General features: G+C 38.2%; 2 protein-coding genes across 3 annotated transcripts in view; one reads left to right on the top strand and one right to left on the bottom strand.

Annotated features, from left to right (window-relative positions):
• Positions 1–281: 281 nt before the first annotated feature.
• Positions 282–12,997, top strand: LOC127947465 (kelch domain-containing protein 4). Of its 2 annotated transcripts, XM_052544604.1 has the most exons (6): positions 282–738; positions 1,735–1,813; positions 2,965–3,174; positions 3,258–3,529; positions 6,473–6,583; positions 11,259–12,997. In XM_052544604.1, the coding sequence occupies exons 4-6, from the start codon at positions 3,301–3,303 to the stop codon at positions 11,381–11,383; spliced, it is 465 nt and encodes a 154-aa protein (XP_052400564.1). In that variant the 5' UTR covers positions 282–738; positions 1,735–1,813; positions 2,965–3,174; positions 3,258–3,300; the 3' UTR covers positions 11,384–12,997. The 2 variants fall into 2 exon arrangements, with proteins under 2 accessions (XP_052400564.1, XP_052400565.1); XM_052544605.1 differs by lacking the exons at positions 282–738; positions 1,735–1,813 and having other exon boundaries at positions 2,292–3,174; positions 11,259–11,384; positions 12,564–12,997.
• Positions 10,615–22,896, bottom strand: part of LOC127947464 (junctophilin-3-like) — a 27,593-nt gene continuing 15,311 nt past the window's right edge. The window contains exons 3-5 of the mRNA XM_052544603.1: positions 18,461–18,585; positions 15,812–16,782; positions 10,615–13,415 (exon numbers count right to left, since the gene is read on the bottom strand). Of these exons, the coding sequence (XP_052400563.1) occupies positions 13,335–13,415; positions 15,812–16,782; positions 18,461–18,585 (1,177 nt within the window). The 3' untranslated portion in view covers positions 10,615–13,334. The remainder of the gene's footprint in view (positions 13,416–15,811; positions 16,783–18,460; positions 18,586–22,896) is intronic.

The raw sequence follows: 22,896 nt of genomic DNA, 5'->3' as shown, positions 1-22,896 counted from the left end.
AGCGTCTGCTAAATTAAAATGTAATATTAAAATGTAAGCTGGTGTGACCATTTGGGATGGTCTATCAGGTAACGTTAATGGCCAGCTTAAACCAGAAACCCTTTCAGCATTTTGCAAAGGAAATAAATAGATATTTCAGTTTGTTCATTAAAGTAAATAATAATAAATGTAATAAAATAAATAAATCAGATATTAAATCAGAATTAATCATATATATATATATATGTGTGTGTGTGTGTGTGTGTGTGTGTGTGTGTGTGTATATATATATTGCAGTTTAAATGGGGCCTTTAGACATTTTAGGAAGTGAAAACTTTAAGAAGAACACCTGGGTAAAGGTGGAGATCCCAAACCTCCTCCAAGACCCAGTGCTCAACAGGTACTCCTTTACCTTATCTCATTTGTAAGTTAGTAGCTAGTATGAGTACGGTAAGTAGATTAATATTTTAAATATTCAATTATTGTTTATTATTATTATTATTATTATTTTGATAGAATAAATAAACAAGAAAAAGAAAAAAAGGATGTGACGTATATTGTATTTGGGTAATGCCAGACATGTTATTTCAGACTTCACCACCAGGGGTCAGACTGTCCTAGCATGTAAGTCACTTACCTCTTAAGCGTATTTCTGCTCTCTCTCTCTCTCTCTCTCTCTCCACTATGTGTGTGTGTATAGGTTCATCATTTCCAGCTCCACTCCTCGCAAAAACACCGATCTGCAGCTAAAGTATTTCAGTATGTTTGAAGTATCACCGTACTGTTTATAACGTATATTACAAAATAAAGTAAATAAAATAACAGGAGAGTTTCAAAGTGACTTGTTTGAACAATAGTGTCAGCAGGGGCATAACTAGGCACTTTTTAGGTGAGGTTCAGGCCTATGTTCCTGCTTATTTTAGTATACAGCAAAATATATGAATGCTCCGTTTCACATACAAGGTTAAGCTTTTTCCCAGACTAAAATGAATGTTTGAGCTCTCTTAACTGAAAGCAACTTTCAACTGACATATTATCTTAACTCGTTCCCACTTTTCCCACTTCCTGGATCAATATTAAATGATCACATAATTTTTTATAGTATGCATCTGTTTACATAAGAGATCGCTCGTTTCTCCGTGTTCACGTGTGTTTTTGTTCAGGAGGTTTTGAACTCGTTCAGAAGAAGTGTAATAGCGCCCCCGAGTGTATAACAGTGAAAACGAAAAGCTGTGAAAACTCGTCTTTGGCGGGGAAGTGTTGTCTTCTAAATGACGAGATAACTCCATTGGCATCAAAATAACCTTCACATTCTTTCTGATTTGAGTGATCCTTCTCTGTCAAGCTAGCTGAATATGTTTAACATGTGAATTCCTGCTAAATATGCAGTTATATTATGGGCTGTTGGCATGAATTGTACTCGTGGTGGAGCGTTCTTAGAACGAGAAAAACCACTCTCCAACTTTTAAAAAATCTGCTCCTCTCTCCAGTCAAAATCACACCGCTCCACTCACACTCCGCACCACATACTCTGATTCACATAAAGCGTAATTGATTTAAAACTGTTCACATCTTACATGGCCATCATTAGTTAAGCAGTGTTACATTTAGCTTCATTTCGCAAGAGCATGTTGATGGCAACTGCAACTTCTCCACACAGACAGCAAGATACTGTGTAGTTTCCTGGAGCTTGTCCTTGAGTAAACCCACGAGAGTAAACAGACGTAGGTGGTAATGACTGACTTTTTTTTCCAGGAAGCAAAGAAGGATGTGGATAAAGGAACCATGCATTCTGACATGTTCCTGCTGAGAAGGGAAGGCAAAGAGGAGCACGGTACCATCATTAGAGTCTTTACGCTCATTGCTTGTTTAATGTGGGATAGTTTTCTCTCCATTTCCCTTTTTTGTTTGGACGTAGTATTGTCACGGTACCAAAATTTCAGTATTCGGTACCAATACCAGTGAAAATCCACAGTTCTTTTTACAAAATTTGGTACCGAAGCAAAAGACTAAAGCATGCCAATTAAAGTTTTGACTTTACTTTCATTTAAAAAACTGTGTACAAATTTAATTTAAAAGGGCTTTTGAATTTTAAAGCCAAGAATAACAACTAAGAGACGCTTTAACCCTAATAAAAGTTATTGGAGCATAAAATATTTGATAAAGAAACGTCATTCTAATGCTCATTATATTAGTGTTAGCCATGCTTATGCTAACGATTAACTACTCTAATAACAGCATTAATTTCAATCCGACATTCAAATTAAATACTTAATATTCATAACAGAACAGACTCGCAATCTATTTGTGGGGGCATATATATGCCAATTCATTCTCTGCCAGTAGGAGGCACTTGTTAGAGCGAGAGAAGTTTCCTCGGTAACAGCTGTTATCAAATAAGCGCTGAGCCTGCGATCACAAATGCTGCACAAGTATTACAAGCAAGATGAAATGAAAATGACATTCATAATTTTCTGAGGACTGTCAGTTTTCTTCTAAAATACAGTGATATAAAAAAACCCGCCCCGGGTTTCGACTTTGACTCGTGCATTGCTAATGTTTATTCAATGAAGTCAAAGCCTTTTGGAAAATATATTTGTGGCGGTCAGATTTGATATTGTTGCAGACCGCCACAAATAAATCAATGTATGGGAAGCACAATGACACGTACCTGCTTGAACTCTTTCATTTGATCTTGGTGTCTGTCTTTTAAAGTGTTTTGTTAGTTTGATCATTTTGATTTCAGCGCGTCTCAGTGCTTTTATGAAGAGAGCGCATCTGCACACTTTTTGGGTCACCCATCAAGACCTGGGTTGTCCACGGTACCACTGGTAACGTTACTTTCAAAAAAATGTTGTACCGTAACATTTAAATTTTTTTAGTACCGACTTACTGGGTCTTTTGACAACACTATTTGGACAATCCACTTTCGTTCCCATGTCTGAAAAAAAGATTTGCTCATAATTTTTTGCTCCTGTACTGCAGAAAAGTGGACGTGGATGTGAGTAAAACCTTCAGGAGTCAAGCCCCCTCCTCGGGCTGGCTTCTCTCTGGCGGTGGGCCCTGGGGGCTGAGCACTGCTCTTCGGTGGCGTCTGTGATGGGGAAGATGAGGAGTCTCTGGAAGGAGACTTTTTTTAATGACCTTTACTTTTATGATATCAACAAAAACCGGTGGTTTCCTGCCCAACTAAAGGTTTTGTGTTATGTTTTGCTTTAGTAAAGCCTCTAAATAAAGCCCAAAAAGCAGTCATATTTACACAGTCTTTTTTTTTTTAGCTAGGGCAACAAGTCAGAAAAGAAGAAGAGGCGCAGTGGGAAGATGGAAGAACAGACGAATGAAACTGAAGGGGAGAAAGAGGAGGCACAAGGTCCCACTGAGATTATTAAAGAAATCGTGGCCGAGGATGGAACAGTTATGACCATCAAGGAAGTGATTCCACAGGCAGAGGAGGACAGTGAGGAGGAGGTTGACGAAGAGGAGGCGGCTACAATGGCTCCCTTGGTGGAACCCTGTCCTTGCTCCAGCGCCATGGCAACGGTGAAGCATGGCAAGTTGTACTTGTACGACGGAATGTTCACACTCACAATTTCTACAGCCTGGACCTGCCTAAGATTGACAAATGGGACGTTCCACTGGAAATGGATCCCAGTAATCAGAAACACAGCCCAGAAGATCTGTCTGTCTGTCTTAAATCTGTATCACTGTTTGTCTGTCTTTCATCTGTTTCACTGTCTGTCTGTCTGTCCTTCATCTGTTTCACTGTCTGTCTGTCTTTCATTTGTTTCACTGTCTGTCTGTCTTTCATCTGTTTCACTGTCTGTCTGTCTGTCTGTCTTTCATCTGTTTCACTGTCTGTCTGTCTTTCATCTGTTTCACTGTCTGTCTGTCTGTCTGTCTTTCATCTATTTCACTGTCTGTCTGTCTGTCTCTCATCTGTTTCTCTGTCTGTCTGTCTTTCATCTGTTTCATTGTCTGTCTGTCTGTCATCTGTTTCACTGTCTGTCTGTCTGTCTTTCATCCGTTTCACTGTCTGTCTGTCTCTCATCTGTTTCTCTGTCTGTCTGTCTTTCATCTGTTTCATTGTCTGTCTGTCTGTCATCTGTTTCACTTTCTGTCTGTCTGTCTTTCGTCTGTTTCACTGTCTGTCTGTCTTTCTTTAGTCTGTTTCACTGTTTGTCTGTCTTTCATCTGTTTCACTGTTTGTCTGTCTTTCATCTGTTTCACTGTTTGTCTGTCTTTCATCTGTTTCACTGTCTGTCTGTCTGTCTCTCATCTGTTTCTCTGTCTGTCTGTCTTTCATCTGTTTCACTGTCTGTCTTTCGTCTGTTTCACTGTCTGTCTTTCATCTGTTTCAATCTTTTGTCTGTTTCATTGTCTGTCTGTCTGTCTTTCATCTGTTTCACTGTCTGTCTGTCTTTCATCTGTTTCACTGTCTGCCTGTCTGTCTTTCGTCTGTTTCACTCTTCTGTCTGTTTCATTGTCTGTCTGTCTGTCTTTCATCTCTTTCACTGTCTGTCTGTCTTTCATCTGTTTCACTGTCTGTCTGTCTCTCATCTGTTTCTCTGTCTGTCTGTCTTTCATCTGTTTCATTGTCTGTCTGTCATCTGTTTCACTGTCTGTCTGTCTGTCTTTCGTCTGTTTCACTGTCTGTCTGTCTGTCTTTCATCTGTTTCACTGTCTGTCTGTCTTTCTTTAGTCTGTTTCACTATTTGTCTGTCTTTCATCTGTTTCACTGTCTGTCTTTCGTCTGTTTCACTGTCTGTCTGTCTGTCTTTCATCTGTTTCACTGTCTGTCTGTCTGTCTGTCTGTCTCTCATCTGTTTCTCTGTCTGTCTGTCTTTCATCTGTTTCACTGTCTGTCTTTCGTCTGTTTCACTGTCTGTCTGTCTTTCATCTGTTTCAATCTTTTGTCTGTTTCATTGTCTGTCTGTCTGTCTTCACTATCTGTCTGTCTTTCATCTGTTTCACTGTCTGTCTGTCTCTCATCTGTTTCTCTGTCTGTCTGTCTTTCATCTGTTTCATTGTCTGTCTGTCTGTCATCTGTTTCACTTTCTGTCTGTCTGTCTTTCGTCTGTTTCACTGTCTGTCTGTCTTTCTTTAGTCTGTTTCACTGTTTGTCTGTCTTTCATCTGTTTCACTGTTTGTCTGTCTTTCATCTGTTTCACTGTCTGTCTTTCGTCTGTTTCACTGTCTGTCTGTCTGTCTGTCTCTCATCTGTTTCTCTGTCTGTCTGTCTTTCATCTGTTTCACTGTCTGTCTTTCGTCTGTTTCACTGTCTGTCTTTCATCTGTTTCAATCTTTTGTCTGTTTCATTGTCTGTCTGTCTGTCTTTCATCTGTTTCACTGTCTGTCTGTCTTTCATCTGTTTCACTGTCTGCCTGTCTGTCTTTCGTCTGTTTCACTCTTCTGTCTGTTTCATTGTCTGTCTGTCTGTCTTTCATCTCTTTCACTGTCTGTCTGTCTTTCATCTGTTTCACTGTCTGTCTGTCTCTCATCTGTTTCTCTGTCTGTCTGTCTTTCATCTGTTTCATTGTCTGTCTGTCTGTCATCTGTTTCACTGTCTGTCTGTCTGTCTTTCGTCTGTTTCACTGTCTGTCTGTCTGTCTTTCATCTGTTTCACTGTCTGTCTGTCTTTCTTTAGTCTGTTTCACTATTTGTCTGTCTTTCATCTGTTTCACTGTCTGTCTTTCGTCTGTTTCACTGTCTGTCTGTCTGTCTTTCATCTGTTTCACTGTCTGTCTGTCTGTCTGTCTCTCATCTGTTTCTCTGTCTGTCTGTCTTTCATCTGTTTCACTGTCTGTCTTTCGTCTGTTTCACTGTCTGTCTGTCTTTCATCTGTTTCAATCTTTTGTCTGTTTCATTGTCTGTCTGTCTGTCTTCACTATCTGTCTGTCTTTCATCTGTTTCACTGTCTGTCTGTCTATCGTCTGTTTCACTCTTCTGTCTGTTTCATTGTCTGTCTGTCTGTCTTTCATCTCTTTCACTGTCTGTTTGTCTTTCGTCCATTTCACTCTATGTCTGTCTGTCTGTCTGTTTCACTGTCTGTTTGTCTGTCTTTCATCTGTTTCACTATCTGTCATCTGTTTCACTATCTGTCTGTCTTTCATCTGTTTCACTGTCTGTCTGTTTGTCTTTCGTCTGTTTCACTCTATGTCTGTCTGTCTGTTTCATCGTCTGTCTGTCATTTGTTCTATTGATTTATCTATTTATCATCTGTCTGTCAGTTTGTTTCACTGTCTGTCATTTGTTTTAGCCATCTTTTGTATTTTTTGCTATTGTCCTGTCTGTCGTTCCCTCATTTGCTCTTTCTATCTGTATGTTTTACTGTAAATGGCTCTTTGGTGAATTTCAATGCTTTCCTTTTGTTAGGTGCTGAAATTTCTATATCAACACTTTTTTTTCTGAGAAGAAAAAACCTGTTCAGTATAAACATGTTAAATTTCAAAGTATGTGGGCATTGCCACATTTGAGCATTGAATTCTCATTACAGAGATGCAGGACTGGCTGGAAGAATCCGGATCAGAAGTTGAAGAAGAAGAAGAAGCAGCAAAGGGAGGTGATGATGAGGAAGAGGGGGAATCCAAAGAGGAGAGTGAAGAAGGTCTGTATTTCGGAAATGTCAATTAAATTTTGCAGTTCAGACACAATTGTGAAATGGAAAAGTATTTAGATAATATTTACTTTCAAACGTTTCAAAATGATGCCTATTTCAGAGACTCAAAGCCATCCCTGAGGGCTGACACATACATTTTTCTTTAATGTTCAAGGCCATGATTTGGGTCAGGCCCATGAGGAAGAGATTAACAGATGACAAAGGGTTTATCTGCCTAGACCCAGGTCAACATTCACTGATTCTTTTTGACAGCCAGAGCTGTGTATTTTGCTTTGGGATCCTTCTCGCTTAAATTCATTATTGTTAGATGCCTGTTTCGCTTGTCAGTTGTAATAACATCACTGATTGTTAGCTTGTGACTGCTTCATGGTTCGGTAGCATGCTAAACAAAGACACTTTGTTGCCTCATCATCCACATCGGGGGCGTTTCGTGTTCAGAGTATCTCCATTTCAGTTCTTCAGGTCCCGGATTTTACATTGGATATCAAGTGGCGATAACAAAGTTGTTTAGGAAAACCAAAAAAGTTTTTAGGTTTCGAAAGAGAGCAGAAATAGTAATCTGGACAGGGGTTGACATTTTCTCTATCCCTCTGTCAGATGTAGACCATCCTCAATAAATTAGTCATTTAATCAATTAAATGTGTGTGAGAAGATAATTAATTTGTTTGTGATAATGAGAGTGGATATGTGTTATATATACTGTATTAGCAGACTGCACCTAAGAGAATGAATTAATGAAATTTTTTTTTTATTAATAAGGGAAGCTGAACCTCAAAGTGTTCATTATTTGCATTAAACATAGTTTTTTCCTTATTTCCGTTAGCCTTTCTAATCAGACTCTGAAGGCATTTTAGATTGTGGCCACTACTCTAAATCATACTTTTGCTAAGCAAAATTCCATAATATTTGATCAAATCATTTTATTATTTAGCGAAAGCAGATTGTTCTTCAAAGTTTTGTCTTTGAGCTGAAGAAAGCTAAGCTAAGCGGAAGGCCATGTGGCAATCACAGTTTCTGTGAAGAAACAGAAGAATAAGTGATGTAGAAAGAGAAACTAATGAATAATAAATGGAAGCTAGAGAAATGGATGAGGCTACGACTATGCAGCCAACTTTCTCTCATCTCCCCTCCATCTCTCTCTATCTCACCGTCATTTAAAAAAATTCTGAATTTCTTTTTTAAAAAGACAGAGTTAATAAATAACTAAGGTCACCGTTTTTACAGTCCTGTTGTGACTTCCTGAAGCATGTGAACCTGTTGTCATCAGAGATGCATCAGAAGAGTGTGTGTGTGTGTTTGTGAGAGAGAGAGAGAAAGACAACCGGGACAAATTTGACAGTTCTTTAAGATTTAAGGCCACGTTGCTTCATTGATTCCATTTATTTACCTAGTGGCTGTCCTTACGACCTCATTAGTCTGCTAAACTAATCAGAAAGAGAGTTTGATAAAAGATAATGATTCATAATTGAGGCTTGACTAATTCCATAGCTTGGGGACACGTTTTCCACATTATCTAATTTGTTTGGACACAGTTTGAAAAGGCTTGTAAATGGAGCCATTTAATGATCTTTTACTGACCAAAGATGTAACAATGAAGTTTCAGAAAGAATGTTTAACATCTTTATAATGTTAAAATAAGTACTATATATATATATATATATATGTGTGTGTGTGTGTGTGTGTGTGTGTGTATTTTAACATTATACATATCTTTACAGTCACTTTTGATCAATTTACTGCATCCTTGCTGAATATATATATATATATATATATATATATATATATATATATATATATATATATAATTTTTTTTCATTGCATGGTTATGATAAATGCAATCAATATCCTATTGCAAAATCCTGTTTTTATATTCCTACATTGTCATATTTGACGTACTGATTTAAAATTATTTTACTAAAGCATTATTTCACTTTATTAAAGTAAAGCATTTTACTCATTAATGTTATGTGAAGCATATATCCCAAAATGTCTACATCTCTAAATTATGGTAATTTTTGTTGCTCTTCCTTTAAACTATACTGTTTAAAATAAAATAAAATAATTGTATTACAATTTTACATTTAATTGTTTCACTGTAATAACAATTCAAAAATGATAGTTAGAGTAATTAAATACTCATTAATGAATATTATTAATAATTATGAGAGTAAATGGAAGCATCTGGACAAGTATGAAAAAAAAGTAAGCTTATTTGTCATAAAAAAATAAAATAAAATTACATTAAAAAAAACCCTTAATGATGGGCCTAATTTTCTTTATGGTTAGATCTGAGGTGACCTGGAAATGTTTTTGTGAAATTTGTCTAGGCCCTATATGATGTTAGGGTTGTTTTGAGAACTCCCTCTCCTTCTTGACTTCCGTCTTACCAATAGATTTAAAGAAATCACCCATAATCCTCTTCTAGTGCAGGGACAAGGCTGAACTCTACACAGTGGTTCTATTACAGTAATCTCAGACGAAATTGGCTTAACTTCCTAACAGACGTCCACCCAGCAGACAGGCAGCTGGTCAGACGCACTTTTTTGGTGGAGGGGAGAAAGAGGCGGTCATGTGAAAATGCTTGGGTCAGAGAAACTATACTGGTGTAATGTCATTAGAATTCAAGGATTCAAAGGGAACAAGGCATGGTTGCTTATAATAAGTGTACATGGTAAAAAAAAAAAGAAACCTTGCTGTGGTTACCATGGTGTCAGTAACTTCAAGAAGTGATTTGTGTTTCATTCACGCTCACATTGATAATTTAGAAATGCAAGTGCAGTGGTCAAACATGTCCATCTAGTGTGTGTTTACATAGAAAATCAATGGAAAAGTAGAAGCGCAGTGGATTGTACAAGTGCATTCTGTGTGAACAGCCACTTAAATTTGTCTGGTTCTTGTACTATAGAAAATGTATTTTTTGATTCTGTTATGGAGTTGTTTTTTGGCGTTTTACAGACTTTGTTTCAATTTGTGAGTGCGTTTTGTGTGTGTATGTGTTCCAGAGAACAAAAAAAAGTCGTGCATGTTTGGAGTGACATGAAGGTGAGTAAATAAAAATAAAGTCGAACAATTCTTTTAAAATTGAGAGGTTTTGCTCAGGTGTTTCTGTGGACCGGCCCGAACCCTCTTGAGTCATTTATGAGGTGGATTTGTATGCTTATTTGTAAGCATTCCACGTCATGCTTCAATGATGTGACAATAGGAGAGATGACGTGTGGGGTTAGTTTCTACAGGAGAGGACAAGGATGAAAGTGAGAGACGGAGACAAAACAAGGACATGAGAGAGACTTTGAAGATGAAATGAATTGGCCTTGTGCCCTTGCTGACTGTATTTCATATTTTCGGTGCATTTCAGTTTTTTTACTCTCAATCCATCAAGTAGATTAATTTACATTTTTGACAGTCTTTGTGGAGGACGTCCTGACAGCGCTGTTTTTTCCCCTTCAAAATAATCCTCATGTGTGTTGTGTGCAGTGATAGAGGCCACACCCCTATTTTTTGACATGCTTGAGAACAATTCTATATGAAAGTTGTTATAGTGATGGCACAATCTCACCAGGGAAATCTCAAGGCTTCACCTATTTGTCTGGTTTTACCTGCTGTCATCTGCACTGAGAAGCTTGCATCATTTTCACTCTAACTTAAATACAAGGAGTGAATCCTATACCCATGAAAAACATGCCATATTTTTTGAAGAATTATATTTTGAAAGAAAACAAAGGAATATTATATTTTTTTTCCTGTAAAAGTCATTACCATTAGCAGTTTTTTTTCTATTATTTTTTTATTTTACTGTGTTTTTTTACAGTATTTATTACTTTACTGTAAAAAAAACTGTAATACAATGATTTTTTTCTATTAAAATCCAGATTAATAATATATATGATTTCTATCTTCTGTAAATGCATCGGAACCATAATTTTTTTTTACTTTGGTAACAGATAAGGAGAAAGACTGAAAGGCCAAAAAAAAAAAAAAAAAAAAAAAAAAACAAGACTCAATAACCACAACACAAGAGCTTACTTTCAAACACTTTCATTATTTTCTCCATATAACTCAAAAAGAATCAGACCCCCAGGAAAAGTAAAGAACTGAATGATAGAAGAAGACAGAGAGAGAGAGAGATAAAAGAACTGGGCATGCTTGGGCATGCTATAGGCGCATAGGGTGACGGATACATCCAGGTCAAACGGTACAAGAGCCGACAGTATGGGTTAACTGCAGAAAATTGCTGCTTTAAAGACCCTTTGGAATCCCACCATCCCCATCACTTACAGCCGTTGTGGTATCAAAGTGAGTTTGCAAACTTCTTGGACCAACCCAAGGACCCAAGTTGAGCAAATGTACGACATTTGGGTCCCCAGCTTGTTTGTATGTTGACATCCGCATAGTTGTCATTTTTACATTTAATTTTTTCTGGTCATTTGTTCTCGGCTGGATAGAGAAACGGAGAAATATGGGGAAGGAAGGGAGGTGGGCGAGAAAGAGGGATAGAGAGTACACAAACTGTGAATGAATCATTGCCAGGAGGACAGACTCAAGGGGGAAAGTACAAGCCCATACACACATGCTATAAAAACATCTCAGTCTTTGTGTTTTGTTAGCTGGCTATAAAAAAATAAACAAAACACCTCTCTTTGATTGTTTGTTTCACTCGTTTTAGTTTCGTCTCTGATTTTGGGGCAGAAAGGCTGCTGGATGCCAAGACCAGCACTTGGACCACAAATTCATCATTGGCATGCCCGATCAGACCTGTTCCACTGTGTATCATGGTGTTTTGGCCAATAAGGTAAAAGATTTTAACACACTCTTATGACAATTTGTAAATATGTTGGTAATTAGTTGGTGAATTTATCTAATTCGTAAGATCTGCTTATCCTCCTTTGAAGTATATTCTCATGGTGAAATTTTACTTAAAATGCTAGGTTTTTGTACAAGTTAGATTGATCAAATTGATACAAAATCACCAATTCGTACAATCGTACAAATTCATACATTCTCACAAATTTGCATTAAAATGTGTCGAACAAGTCCCAATTAAATTTTGTATTTTTTACGCCGCATCCAAAACTACTTGCACACTTTTCCGTACATTTTTCCCAATAAAGTTATCTATGCAAAACTAAAACATACGTTAGCATGCAACATGTTTTTTTTCTTTTACTTTTAGAAAAACAAGGCAGTCGGCACTTTTCAGACATCTTGCAAATAGCTAAAAAAGTTTTTTTTTTTTCTTTTATCAATAAATATTAGTTTTTTGAAAGCAGCATTTGGGAAAAAAAAAACGTTAACAGTCTCTTGAATGTCTGGTCGGGAACGCCAGCATCTCGCGCAGCATGTGGCTTTCGGGTGTGCATGGTGAGGTCGGCAGGTGCTCGCACGTTCTCGTCATTTCATCAAAGAGAGTAAGGTGGCGCTGTAATGATGGTGACCTCACAGAATGTCATGTGCCAGTCCTCTTACAACTTTCAATTTTTTTAAACTAAAATATGCTGCAGAAAAGCTCAAACTTGCGATAGTGCTTTCAAAGATCGAACCCATGCTACGTTGTGTTGAATGTACAGCGTATAATCTTACATGCTGGACCTGAAAAAAAAATGGACTCTAACTGTGTTATGATTTATTCTTAGGAAGAAAAAAAAAAGGTTTCATTTGGAGCAAGATTAATGATAAAGCCCTTTCAGATCGTAGAACTTTTGGATCTGGGAATTTTTCCAAATGCATCTGGGTCAGATTCGCCCGAGTACAAATGTTGCAGATGCTGAAACGCTGGTGGCGCTGTGTCTTTGTGATTACTAGACTTGAACTTTAACTAACCCAATTTGGAGTGGTTGTGCTTGTTTAGCAGACTTCTTTTCAACATATGCAACATTTTTAGGCAAATTCGAAGATGTTTATACATCAAAAAGCTATGTAGACTCATTTTAGGTCCATTGTAATTACAAAGTGACTTTAATTCTCATTTCAGGCCCACCATGACATTCTGGAGTCTGCTGGTAGTTGACATACCACACAGAAGAAAAATGGAGGTGTACAGGAAATGAGAGGAGCGCTTGACGTGTTATTCCAAAGAGTGATAAAAACAAGAACATGGAGAAACATAAGCAATGCTTAGGAGAGGTGCGCGAGGGAGGCAGGTGGGGTTAGACGGGGGCCGTTTCCCATCACTTTGAACCTGTTGACGTCATAGCTGTGTAATGCTGCCGTTACCCAAAAAGATGTTGATGGTGGTCGCCCTTCACCCTTAGGCCACCTTGCACACCCTCCCTCACCAAAGCCACAGTTCAAATTACTCCAACACCCAAATACAAACCAAACCCAAACGAAAACTGAAAAAAGCCACCAGCATTGTCAAGAAAAGGCAAGTAAGAAATATGAAATAAAAAAAGAGAAACAAGTCTATATATTTATAACAGCATTAATGAGTGAATGAATACATAGGATAAAACTAGAAGTTCAAAAGGATGCTTGTAACTATTTCAGATAAAAAAAAAAATAAGAAGAAATTAAGAAATCAAAACGAGCTCTTTGGAGACAGGAAAGCAGACGGAACTGCTGAGCCCAGTTTTGTTGTTGCCTTCCTCGGTCCTCGTATTGACGTGCTGTAACTTCAATAGAAGTACATTGGTCATTTGTTTATAAAAAAAAAAAAAAAAAAAAATGGTCCGGGACCAGATCAGTTGTGATGACACTAGTATTGATTTGATAATATAAGAAGAATTGATAGGCAATGCAGAGTTTAAATAAAAAAATGGACAAACAAAATGGCGACTCCAATGTTGAGCAAAATCACCATGACTACCAGAATAGAGTTGGAGCCCTGTTGAGTGAGAAGGAGAAAAAGAGAAAGGTCAGTATTTTTGTTTATAAAGTGTGGATTTCACTAAAAATGAACAGTTCTTATTTGCATGCTATGTTGTTTTAGTACATGATTCACTACAATAAATTGGGATGGGTGGGATGTTTGCGCTGATACAGGATGACAATGATTGAAATACCAATGCCGATATTTCAGTACGTTTTGCACCTGCTGAGAGAATTTGTGCTGAAGTATCACATACTAAAGTTGCTGTTAAGTGAATTCGCTCCACAGTGTATTAAGTAGTCAACATACTAGAGTCTTAAATTCACTGCACATTTGCACACTACAGTGCATTTAAAGAAAGCTGCATGATTATTCCATTCCCCTCGGATCACCAGAAATATGGTATTATCTCAATGGAAATTAGAGTCTGTACTGCATTGTGCCAGCCATCATAAGGACCAACGTATTTGTAAAGGATGGTTTGGTCAAGTGCACTTTTTAATTGATGGGCTCATGTAAGCTTGTTGTAGACAATGTTTACAACCTTTGAGCAAAGGGACACGCATGCTGCACATGCAAGACACATGTGAGGCATGAAATTAGGCTGTGACAAGCGAACTGGACACAGTAGTGTTAAGAAGATGCCGTGAGCACTGATTTTGCTCAATGAATTAGGACAAGCATATCTTATAGAGTCACATTTAGCGCATCGTCCTGTAAAAGCAAACATATTTTGCTCTCCACAGTTGTTTTATTGCAGAGTCAGACAGTTGTGTGCTGTGTAGGGCCTGTTCTTCCTCCTCCTGTGCTAAGCTAATCAGTTGTTTATAAATCTCGGGAATGCATAAATGTTGTTTAAATTGTTGACAGTGTTTGTTAATTCCTTAATCGGGGCTAGCTATTGTGCAGATGTGTTTCTGTCTCATGTAAACCTGTCTTACACAAGTCTGCTGCATTGCTTGTATCTCTGCGGCTACAAACATAAACCCCCTCCTTCTTAGAACTCACTCTAATCATTTGATTGGACGCAACCCGAGCAAGGCATAAGCTGTTCCCTAGCAACAGAGTGTGGGACAGCCAATGCAGGGCTGTGTTGTGGAAGGAGCCACTTTGCCAATTTGCTGTTACCAAGGTGTTCTTAGTGCAGCAAGAGATCGTAGGGCTGCTAGGCAGTGGAAGGGGACAGTCTGAAGTTTGGACCTGTCCAGGTTGTGTGTCTCAGGCTTTTGTCAGGTCCTGTATTCCCTTGGGACTCCAAACAACTACGCTGTGTTTGTGGAGGTTTTTCTTCTTACTCATGCTACTAAAACACCTGGCGTTATTGCCGTCAAATATAAATGTGTTTGATCGATTACAAAATTATGATATTGGATTTTATGATCAAATATACAAATATATTTTATTTGACAATGTTTACTGAAATTTCAAGTTTGTGAAATATGTTTGAAATTATTTCTTAAGTTCAAGTAATAGTTCACCTGGAAATTAAGATTTGATCTTCGTTTACTAGTCCTTTTATCGTTCCAAAACCTGTAGGACTTTCATTTTTCCATGAAATACAAAAACAGAAATTCTGAGGACTGGGCTTGTCACTCTTTTCCATTTAAGTTCAATGAATGGATAAAAGAAGACGAAAAATATGATAAAAAATATTGGGGATATCCAATCCTGCACCTGAAGGGCCACTGTACTGCAGAGTTTAGCTCCAATCCTATTTAAACACACCTAAACCAGCTCAACAAGGCCTTTAGGATTACAAAAATGTCCAGGGAAGTGGGGCAGGTTGGAACCAAACTCTTCAGGATATTGGCCCTCCAGGAGCAGAATTAGACATCCCTGCAATAAAAGTGTATGTCATCTTTTTCTTACCCATGGCTCTTATGGCCCACTTTTACCAAACTCTGATGGTGTTTAGCATCCTTTTTAAAGCTTGAAAGCTACTGTCCCTATTTGTTGTAAATGCATCGGGTCTTCCTTAAGCCCAAAGTATACCATCTACGTCCTGCGACAGTACTGCCCTGTCCTTGTGACGCAGTTTTCGCCATTGGAAGTTTCCGCTGATTTTTGCACACACTGGACGCAGCCCTATTTTTGTGACCACACAGACTGTCCGTGGAACATAACAGAACAAGTCAAGAAAGTGGTACTGACCATGTGTCGAGAATGTCCTTCCGCACTCATCAGTATATTTTAAAAGCTGTGCAAATGCGGCTGTGTGCAAGACGTAACGGAATGTGGAAAGTGAAGTATACCTAGGCCTTCAATATATTACTCTTTTTGTGTTGCACAAAAGAAAGAAAGTCATACAAATTTGGACCGACATGAGATTGAGTAAGGGATACCAAAACTCTCCATTATGGGTGAACTATAAGTCACTCTCCCTGAATTCTGTGTAGCACATCTTGACTTACCGAGTTCACTTTGAGCTGAGACTGATTCTCGTCATCTTGCTCTAGTGCAATAGGTGGAGATTTCTGTGGGGGTGAGAGTGTGAGGTCCCTGCGAAGAGGCCGAGCCTCTAGCTTTTCCCCCACTCGTAGACTGTCCAACTTTTGCATTGAGTCTGGAGACGTCCCCTCCTGGGCATCCCTGGACCCTGAGGTGTCCCGGACATCCTGCTTCCGGTCACGATTTTTACCCCGTCGCTGTAATGTATGTCCACGGGGCTCTGAGTGACTATGCCACTCTTCCCCATGCCCATAGGGCTTTTGGGAGTTAAGGGAGTCCATTGGCTGCAACGGCCTCATCTCCATTTCATAATTGCTCAGTTTTTCCTCATCCTGCTCTAAGAGACGTGAATGAGCCAAACTGTCGCTGTGTACCCGCTGAGATGTCCAAGAAGATGAGGGTCCGTCTGGCCTCCTTTCCCGCTGGGTTTTGTGATTGGATGAGCTGTGGTCTCGAGGCTTATGATTTGAAGAGTGCTTGTGGCCATTGGCCCGTGCCACCCCAACCCGTACCTCGTCCTGCACTGAAGGAGTTGTGGAGCGGCTGCTGCCCCGACTACCACCTCTACTACTGCCCCCACGGGAGGGGCGCTTGTCCTCGCTCCAACTGTTAGCCCTCAGGTGCTCTCCACCTCCACTCGAACCACCACCACCTCTTCCCTCCATAAGCACCTGAATCTCTTGCGTTCCTCCACGCTCATCATCCACTGCAGTCTGTCGCAGAAAGCGGGCATTTTTGGTGCGATTGGAAGATTTGGTGGTTGGGCTTCGGGGAGGTGTGGAGGGTCTGCTGGGAGTGGGGCTTATGTCTGGGGTAAGGTCTGGAGGTGTGGATCCCTTCATATAGAGCTCAGTACTATCCGCGGTCCCACTGGAGATGACTTCCATGTCGTTCTCGCTTGAGTTCTGCTGTTTGGGTCGCTGGCACTCCACTCCTACTCCGAGACAGAGACAGAGACATAGAGACAAGTTTTAATTTTAAAACATGTAGGCATGCCAAATACTTTAAATGTTTTACTTCATTTTGCAAAGTGGGTGTATGGAATGGGTACATGCCCTTGCACAATCCTCCATCTGTCTCGAGCAACAACAACAAAAAAGTACATAATTAAGATTGCACTGAAATTCTTTTGTGCGGACCTAAATCAAACTCTTATTTGTCTAGGCATAGTTTCAGAACTGTTTTTTTTTAGTACCATGTGTTTTTTAGTGTCTTTCTCTATCCTCGAAGTCTTCTGAAGTTTATGAAGTAAAAACAATCTTTAGTCTGTAATCATTTGAGTTTGTTCAAATTCGAAAAATGGGGTGTTGCTGTGCCCATTCTAGGTTTGATGCCATTGACACCAAAAATACCATTGATTATCCTTTGGCTTTAAACCAAACATGGCAGCTGAGTTCAAATATGCAGATTATGATTGGTAGCTAATGATTATCTTATGATATTTGCCAGTATTTTAATATTGGTGCATCCCTAATGTTGTTTTGGTCTTTTTTTGGAGTTTTGGTCCCTATACAAACTGTAGCTATATATTGGAATGAGCTTCAAGAAGATTCTTCAGAAATTCTCTTGGTGTTCCACAGAAAAACATATTTGGTTAGTGGTTTTGAAACAACAAATGAGTGAGTTAATCATAAAAGAATTGAAATTTTTAGGTGAAGTTTTCCCGTACAACCCTTGATACCTTGAAGCACAACGGCCATTCTTGGTAAGCTTGATACAGTGTATCAAAGCTTTCCAGAGTCAGCACCATGGCTGCTCTAATCAGCTCTGCTAATGAGACCGGAAGATTTTCAAGTCTGTTCACATCCCTATGCACTCGTAAGTACACTTTCAACTTAACCTCATAAAGGTTTGTACTTCAACTCTAAACATTATTTACATATCTGTTGCAAGTCAGCACATCTCAACCAAGTATGTTCTAACATTTCTAAGGTTATCACATAACACATAACTTTGACATTACTCCCTTCCAGGAAGTCACATACACTGATACAGCACAGCATGAATGCTTATAGCCCTCCTGTAAAGGGATGTTTTGTAATGGGATGCAATTTGAGTGTGTATAGATTATACTGCGTATATTGTATGTGTGTTTATTTATGTGGGTAGTGTGAATATGTATGTGTGGGTATTGTGTGTGCATACATAAATTGCAATGTGTATGTCGGCTAGCTTTGCGTGGGCTTGTCGGAAAGGTCAGTGCTGAGCTCCCCTCATCTTCTTATTGCCTCTTCTATCACTCATTCCCCCCGCATGGCACAGTGGGGGCATCGGCCCCTACAGTCCTGAACCCATCCGGCCCCTACACTCACACACACAGCCGCTTTCACCGACACTCTGCCATTCTTCTTCTGAGCTATTTCTAAAACACTCATATAAATCTAGCTCTGAGTGATAGTGCTAGCATAAAATGATCAGTGCCAAATCCTGCTCTTCTTTTTTGAGAACTGGTGAAAAATATGAACACCTTTCAAATCACAGTGGCAGAGTCTTTTCAAAGTTAACTTATTGGAATATTTAGCATTCCCAGCTAACTGGAAAGCTTAGTCACTCTGTCAAAAGTCTGAAGTCCCTGTTATTTTTAGTCTCCATACTCTGGGGGTTGCACTCACTGTTTCCTCGGTGCTGAAAAGAGGGGGAGAACTCTTTGGCGGTGATCCGGGCCAGCCTGCACTCTTCCTGGGCCTTCTGTGCTGCTGTCATCGCAGAATCAGCTTTCCCTCTGGCGTGAACTGTCCTGTGGATGAAGTGGTCCGGGACAAAGACGGTGAGATGTGGTGAGAAAAAACAGAGTTAGAAAAGGATAGGGTTTGTAGGCATGTGCTTAAGGTGAAGTGTGCAATTTGTGAGTCACCAGTGTAACCAAAATGTTTTTTAACTAATCAGTTTCTGATCTATTCTAAGTTTGACCATACTTTTTTTGTTATTGATGTGGAATAGGTCCATCTGTGTCACATTACATAACGTTTTATGCTGAGATTTCAGTCATCCTAAACCAAAAAGTATATTTTAATATAGGGCAGTATTATTAAGTTTTATGAATGGTGATTTGGTTGTTCAGTTTTAATTGGGAAAACCTTGTTCTATGAAGCCGACCACAGCAAAACACACACAGCATATGGTTTAGCCAATGAACATTCCAGTCATTAAATTTATAAGCCACACGCTTCAGTGCCTACAAAGATCTTGACGCTCTGATTATCCAAGGGTTGACGATAAACACAGGCTGAAGGCAAACAATTACACCGCAGTCACACATCCTCACACTTAGAGATGCTCTCGGGATTCTATAGAGTCATGCCTTTGTGACACTGTAATTCTCACTTGTTTTAACTCCGTAAACTTGCCAAGACTCCATGATCTATAAACCAACTGTACTGCAGTTTAAATAACCATGTTTGAATGTAAACATAAGTAGTTGCAAAACAGTAAGATTTAGGCTAAACATATTCTGAATGAATAAGCAAAACCCCAAACATTTTACAATTATCGTCTACAAAACGCATGTCTTGTTCATTGTTTCCCATCTGGACCTATAAGAACAGGCAACAGTGCTTGCTCCGACTGCTTGATAATTCACTGAGCAAATCAATGTGGTCTGTGTTTGAGACAATAAAAGAGAGTTAGTGTTTACAACCTTGCCTTTTAATGTGTGATTCCCATTCATCGCACCCATCTGTTTTACCTGTGTGCGATTGACACTTTGACTTTGCGTGATGACGCACAGCATCATGCTGGCAGGGGTGCTGGATTGTGTATCCAGTAAATAGAAAACAAGATAAATTGATTAAGTGGAAAAACTGCACGAGATAAGAAAAATATTACTGGAATTGAGTTGATTTGGACAAATTGCCAAGATAATATTATAAATAATTGAATTTTATTTAGTTTTAAATGAAGTGTGTTGGTAGTCGTTTGTCAATTATTTAGACTTGTATTATTTAATTAATATTAATATTATTTAACAATAAATACAATTGTTTAAATTAAATTTTATACATTACTATTTAAGTATTATTAATTTAATTGTATTTAGTTTGAAATAGTTTATCAGTAGTTGATGTTTATAAATAGTAATGAATAGTACATTTCAGTTAGTTTATTATAGATATTAAACAACTTATACAGCTGTTTAAATATTATTACATTGAATATTTATAAAAATATAAACTTAATAATTAAAGTTTAATTATTACATATTACATTTCATTTTATTGAATAAATATTGAAGTGTAAAACAATAATTTAATTTTGTTTAGTTTGAAATAGCTTATTTATAGTAGTTGATTTTGTAGTTTAATTCAAATTGTATTCATGAAAACGTATTAACACAAATATTATTAAACAATTAATAAAATTGTTCAAATATTATTGAATAAATGTTAAAATTAAACAAAAACATGAAATAACTTATTGCACTTATTTTCAGTTTTAATGAACGTGTGATGTTCCAGACGACTTCCAGGCAGATTATTCATATAAACGGACCACATGAATCCCAGGTATGAGGATGCTCTCCCTTTCTCACTGAACTTTTCCCCCTGGTTTGGTTCTCTCTGCTTGTTTGTGCAGTGGCTGTCTTGGTGCAGTATTGCATGTCAATTCTCATCGATTGCACCCTTTTTTTTCTGCTCTAGGCTGTCTTCAATCAGCCAGCCAAACCAAGTGCATGTGTGTGCGAGAAAGTGTGCGTGTATATGAGTGCTTTAACATGTGAGGGTTCAAATGGGGCCATAGCATGTGGTGTGGTCAGAACATGTGGGTGCGAGAGCATTTCGAGTGTGTGTGTGTGTGTGTGAGAGACGGTGAGCAACAGCAAGGTAGGTTGGATAGAGAGATCTTAGGATTGCATTCACCCCTTGCCTTGCCGGTTGTCCTGGCAACGGCAGAGGAGAGAAAGTGAGGGAGAGAATAAGATGGCGTGGGGTATAAAAAGGACAAACAATTAGATAACAGAGGAGAATAAGAGGAGGATTGTGGGATGCTTCTGGAGGTGTTGAGAGGACAGTCAGAGAGTGAGGGCTGGATGTGAGAAACCGTCCATTCACTAATAGAGGGTCTCTAAACTGTGTGTATACTGTCAGACATACACACACACACACACACACACACACGGAGACTGATCCATAGGTGCTGTGAGACTGAGTGGAGCTGTGCTGGCTGCTGTTCTATTTATATACTGCTGAACGGTAGCAATGTTTCTAAACACTTTTTGATGGAAACAGAGACTACACATTGTTTGACAGCAAGTCTCTCTAACTCAAAACAATTAAAGGCACAGTTCAGCCACAAATTAAAATGATGTCATCTATTCACCCTTTTATCGTTCCAAACCTGAATGACTTTCATTTTAATGCAGAATATCATGGCTGCTCTTTTCCAAATAAAATATCTCTTAAAAATATCTCTTAAAACAAGTGCATTTACTTAAAACGCAAAACTGCAGTTTTGTTTTCAGATAATTGATGGTCAAAGGTTTTATTTATTAATTTTTTTTTATAGCAAGGATGCTATAAATAAATGCTGTTATTTTTAACTTTCTATCTATAGGGGAATCTTGAAAAAATGGTTTACACAAAAATATTAAGCAGCGGAAAAAATTATTCTGGTAATAGCAAAAATGTTTCTCAAGCTGCAAATCAGTATATAATGAAGATTCACGTGACACTGAAGACTATAATAATTGGCTGCTGAAAATTCAGCTTTGCATCAAAATTAGTTTTAAAATATAGTAAATAGCAAACAAAATATTAAAAATACCAACCCTAAATTATTGATCTGTAGCATGTATTTGAATTAGGTTTCTTTTTAATGCATCATTGGGCCAAGTTATATTTTAAATTATAATATTCACTTAATTTTGATTTCAATAAAATATGAAAAAGCAGAAAGTTTGAATGAAAATGAGGTAATTATTAATTTTTCTCTCCATTGTATAGCTTTTTTAAACTCATCTTCAAGCCCCATTCACTTTCAATATATCTGTAAGAAAAGTAGCCATGTTTTTTCCACCCCAAATATTTACTTTTTGTGATCCACTAAGGAAAAAAAGTCAATCAAATGGGTTTTGTCCAACATTTTGGATCAAATGAATTTTCAGTTTTGTGAACTTCCCCTTTAACACATTCATTTAACACTCATCCACGTGTAAACGCTCTCATCTTTCCCTGAGGCTAACACAGATTCTCACTCTCGTTTTTCTTCCCTCCTGCCTCTCAACACTAAAACACGTGCAGGCACTTCCCATCGGTTCTTTCACTCTCTTTCATACACAGTTTTTTTCTTAAGAGCCCTGCCTCTCATTCACATTCTCCTTCTCTGGTGCCTTTACTAAATGATCTGAACGCCCTCTGTTCTTTTTTGGGCTCAGATTCACACATCCACAACGGCTTACAGTCAGTGATGTTTTTTGTTGATGCTCTGACAATTTGAAAACCTTCATAAATGTTGCTATTCAGAGGTGATTGGATGTATTGCAAATTAAGTTAAGGGAAATTTAACAGATTAAATATTAGAAGCAGGGCCTCTGAAAAAAAGGGCTGGTCACCTTTGTGGTAAATAATACTATTATAAATTCCTAACAGAGTCCAGAGATGGCCATCTTGTGACAACAAAGCACTAATCACTATGGATGACCCAAATAATCTGCCCCGTGACCACCAGAACAAAGCTTTAATTTGCAGATGACTCATGGTTGCTTCCGGTGTTTGGGCATCAGTGTACGTATACTGTAGTAGCCAACACCATCTCATTGTTTAGCTATTTGGTTATTGGTTAGCTAAATAGATATTTTGGCTAATAGTTAATATAAAATTTCATATTAATATTATATAGCAAATATTTTCAACCAATTTTTTCTCTCTCTCTCTGAATAATATGAACCAATAATTCATTTTCAGGAACTTGCATTAGGAAGAAAAGTACCGGGGTCAATTTTGAGTTCATGTCAGTATTGTTATTATAGACTAAAACAATTAAAAATCGTCAAAAAACTTTTTTTTTTACCTAACGTGTGTTCCCATCCCTGGTAATCAAACCCACAACCTTG

Source organism: Carassius gibelio, chromosome A25 (genome assembly GCF_023724105.1).
Source record: "Carassius gibelio isolate Cgi1373 ecotype wild population from Czech Republic chromosome A25, carGib1.2-hapl.c, whole genome shotgun sequence".
Classification (NCBI taxonomy): Eukaryota; Metazoa; Chordata; class Actinopteri; order Cypriniformes; family Cyprinidae; genus Carassius; species Carassius gibelio.
This window is presented reverse-complemented; position numbering and strand designations above follow the sequence as displayed.

Excerpts from the sequence above, each read along its gene's own strand:
- LOC127947465 (XM_052544604.1), top strand. The coding sequence starts at position 3,301 with ATGGAAGAACAGACGAATGAAACTGAAGGGGAGAAAGAGGAGGCACAA. Across the intron at positions 3,530-6,472 it reads CATGGCAACGGTGAAGCATG|AGATGCAGGACTGGCTGGAA; the intron begins GCAAGTTGTACT and ends TTCTCATTACAG. Across the intron at positions 6,584-11,258 it reads CAAAGAGGAGAGTGAAGAAG|TTTCGTCTCTGATTTTGGGG; the intron begins GTCTGTATTTCG and ends CACTCGTTTTAG.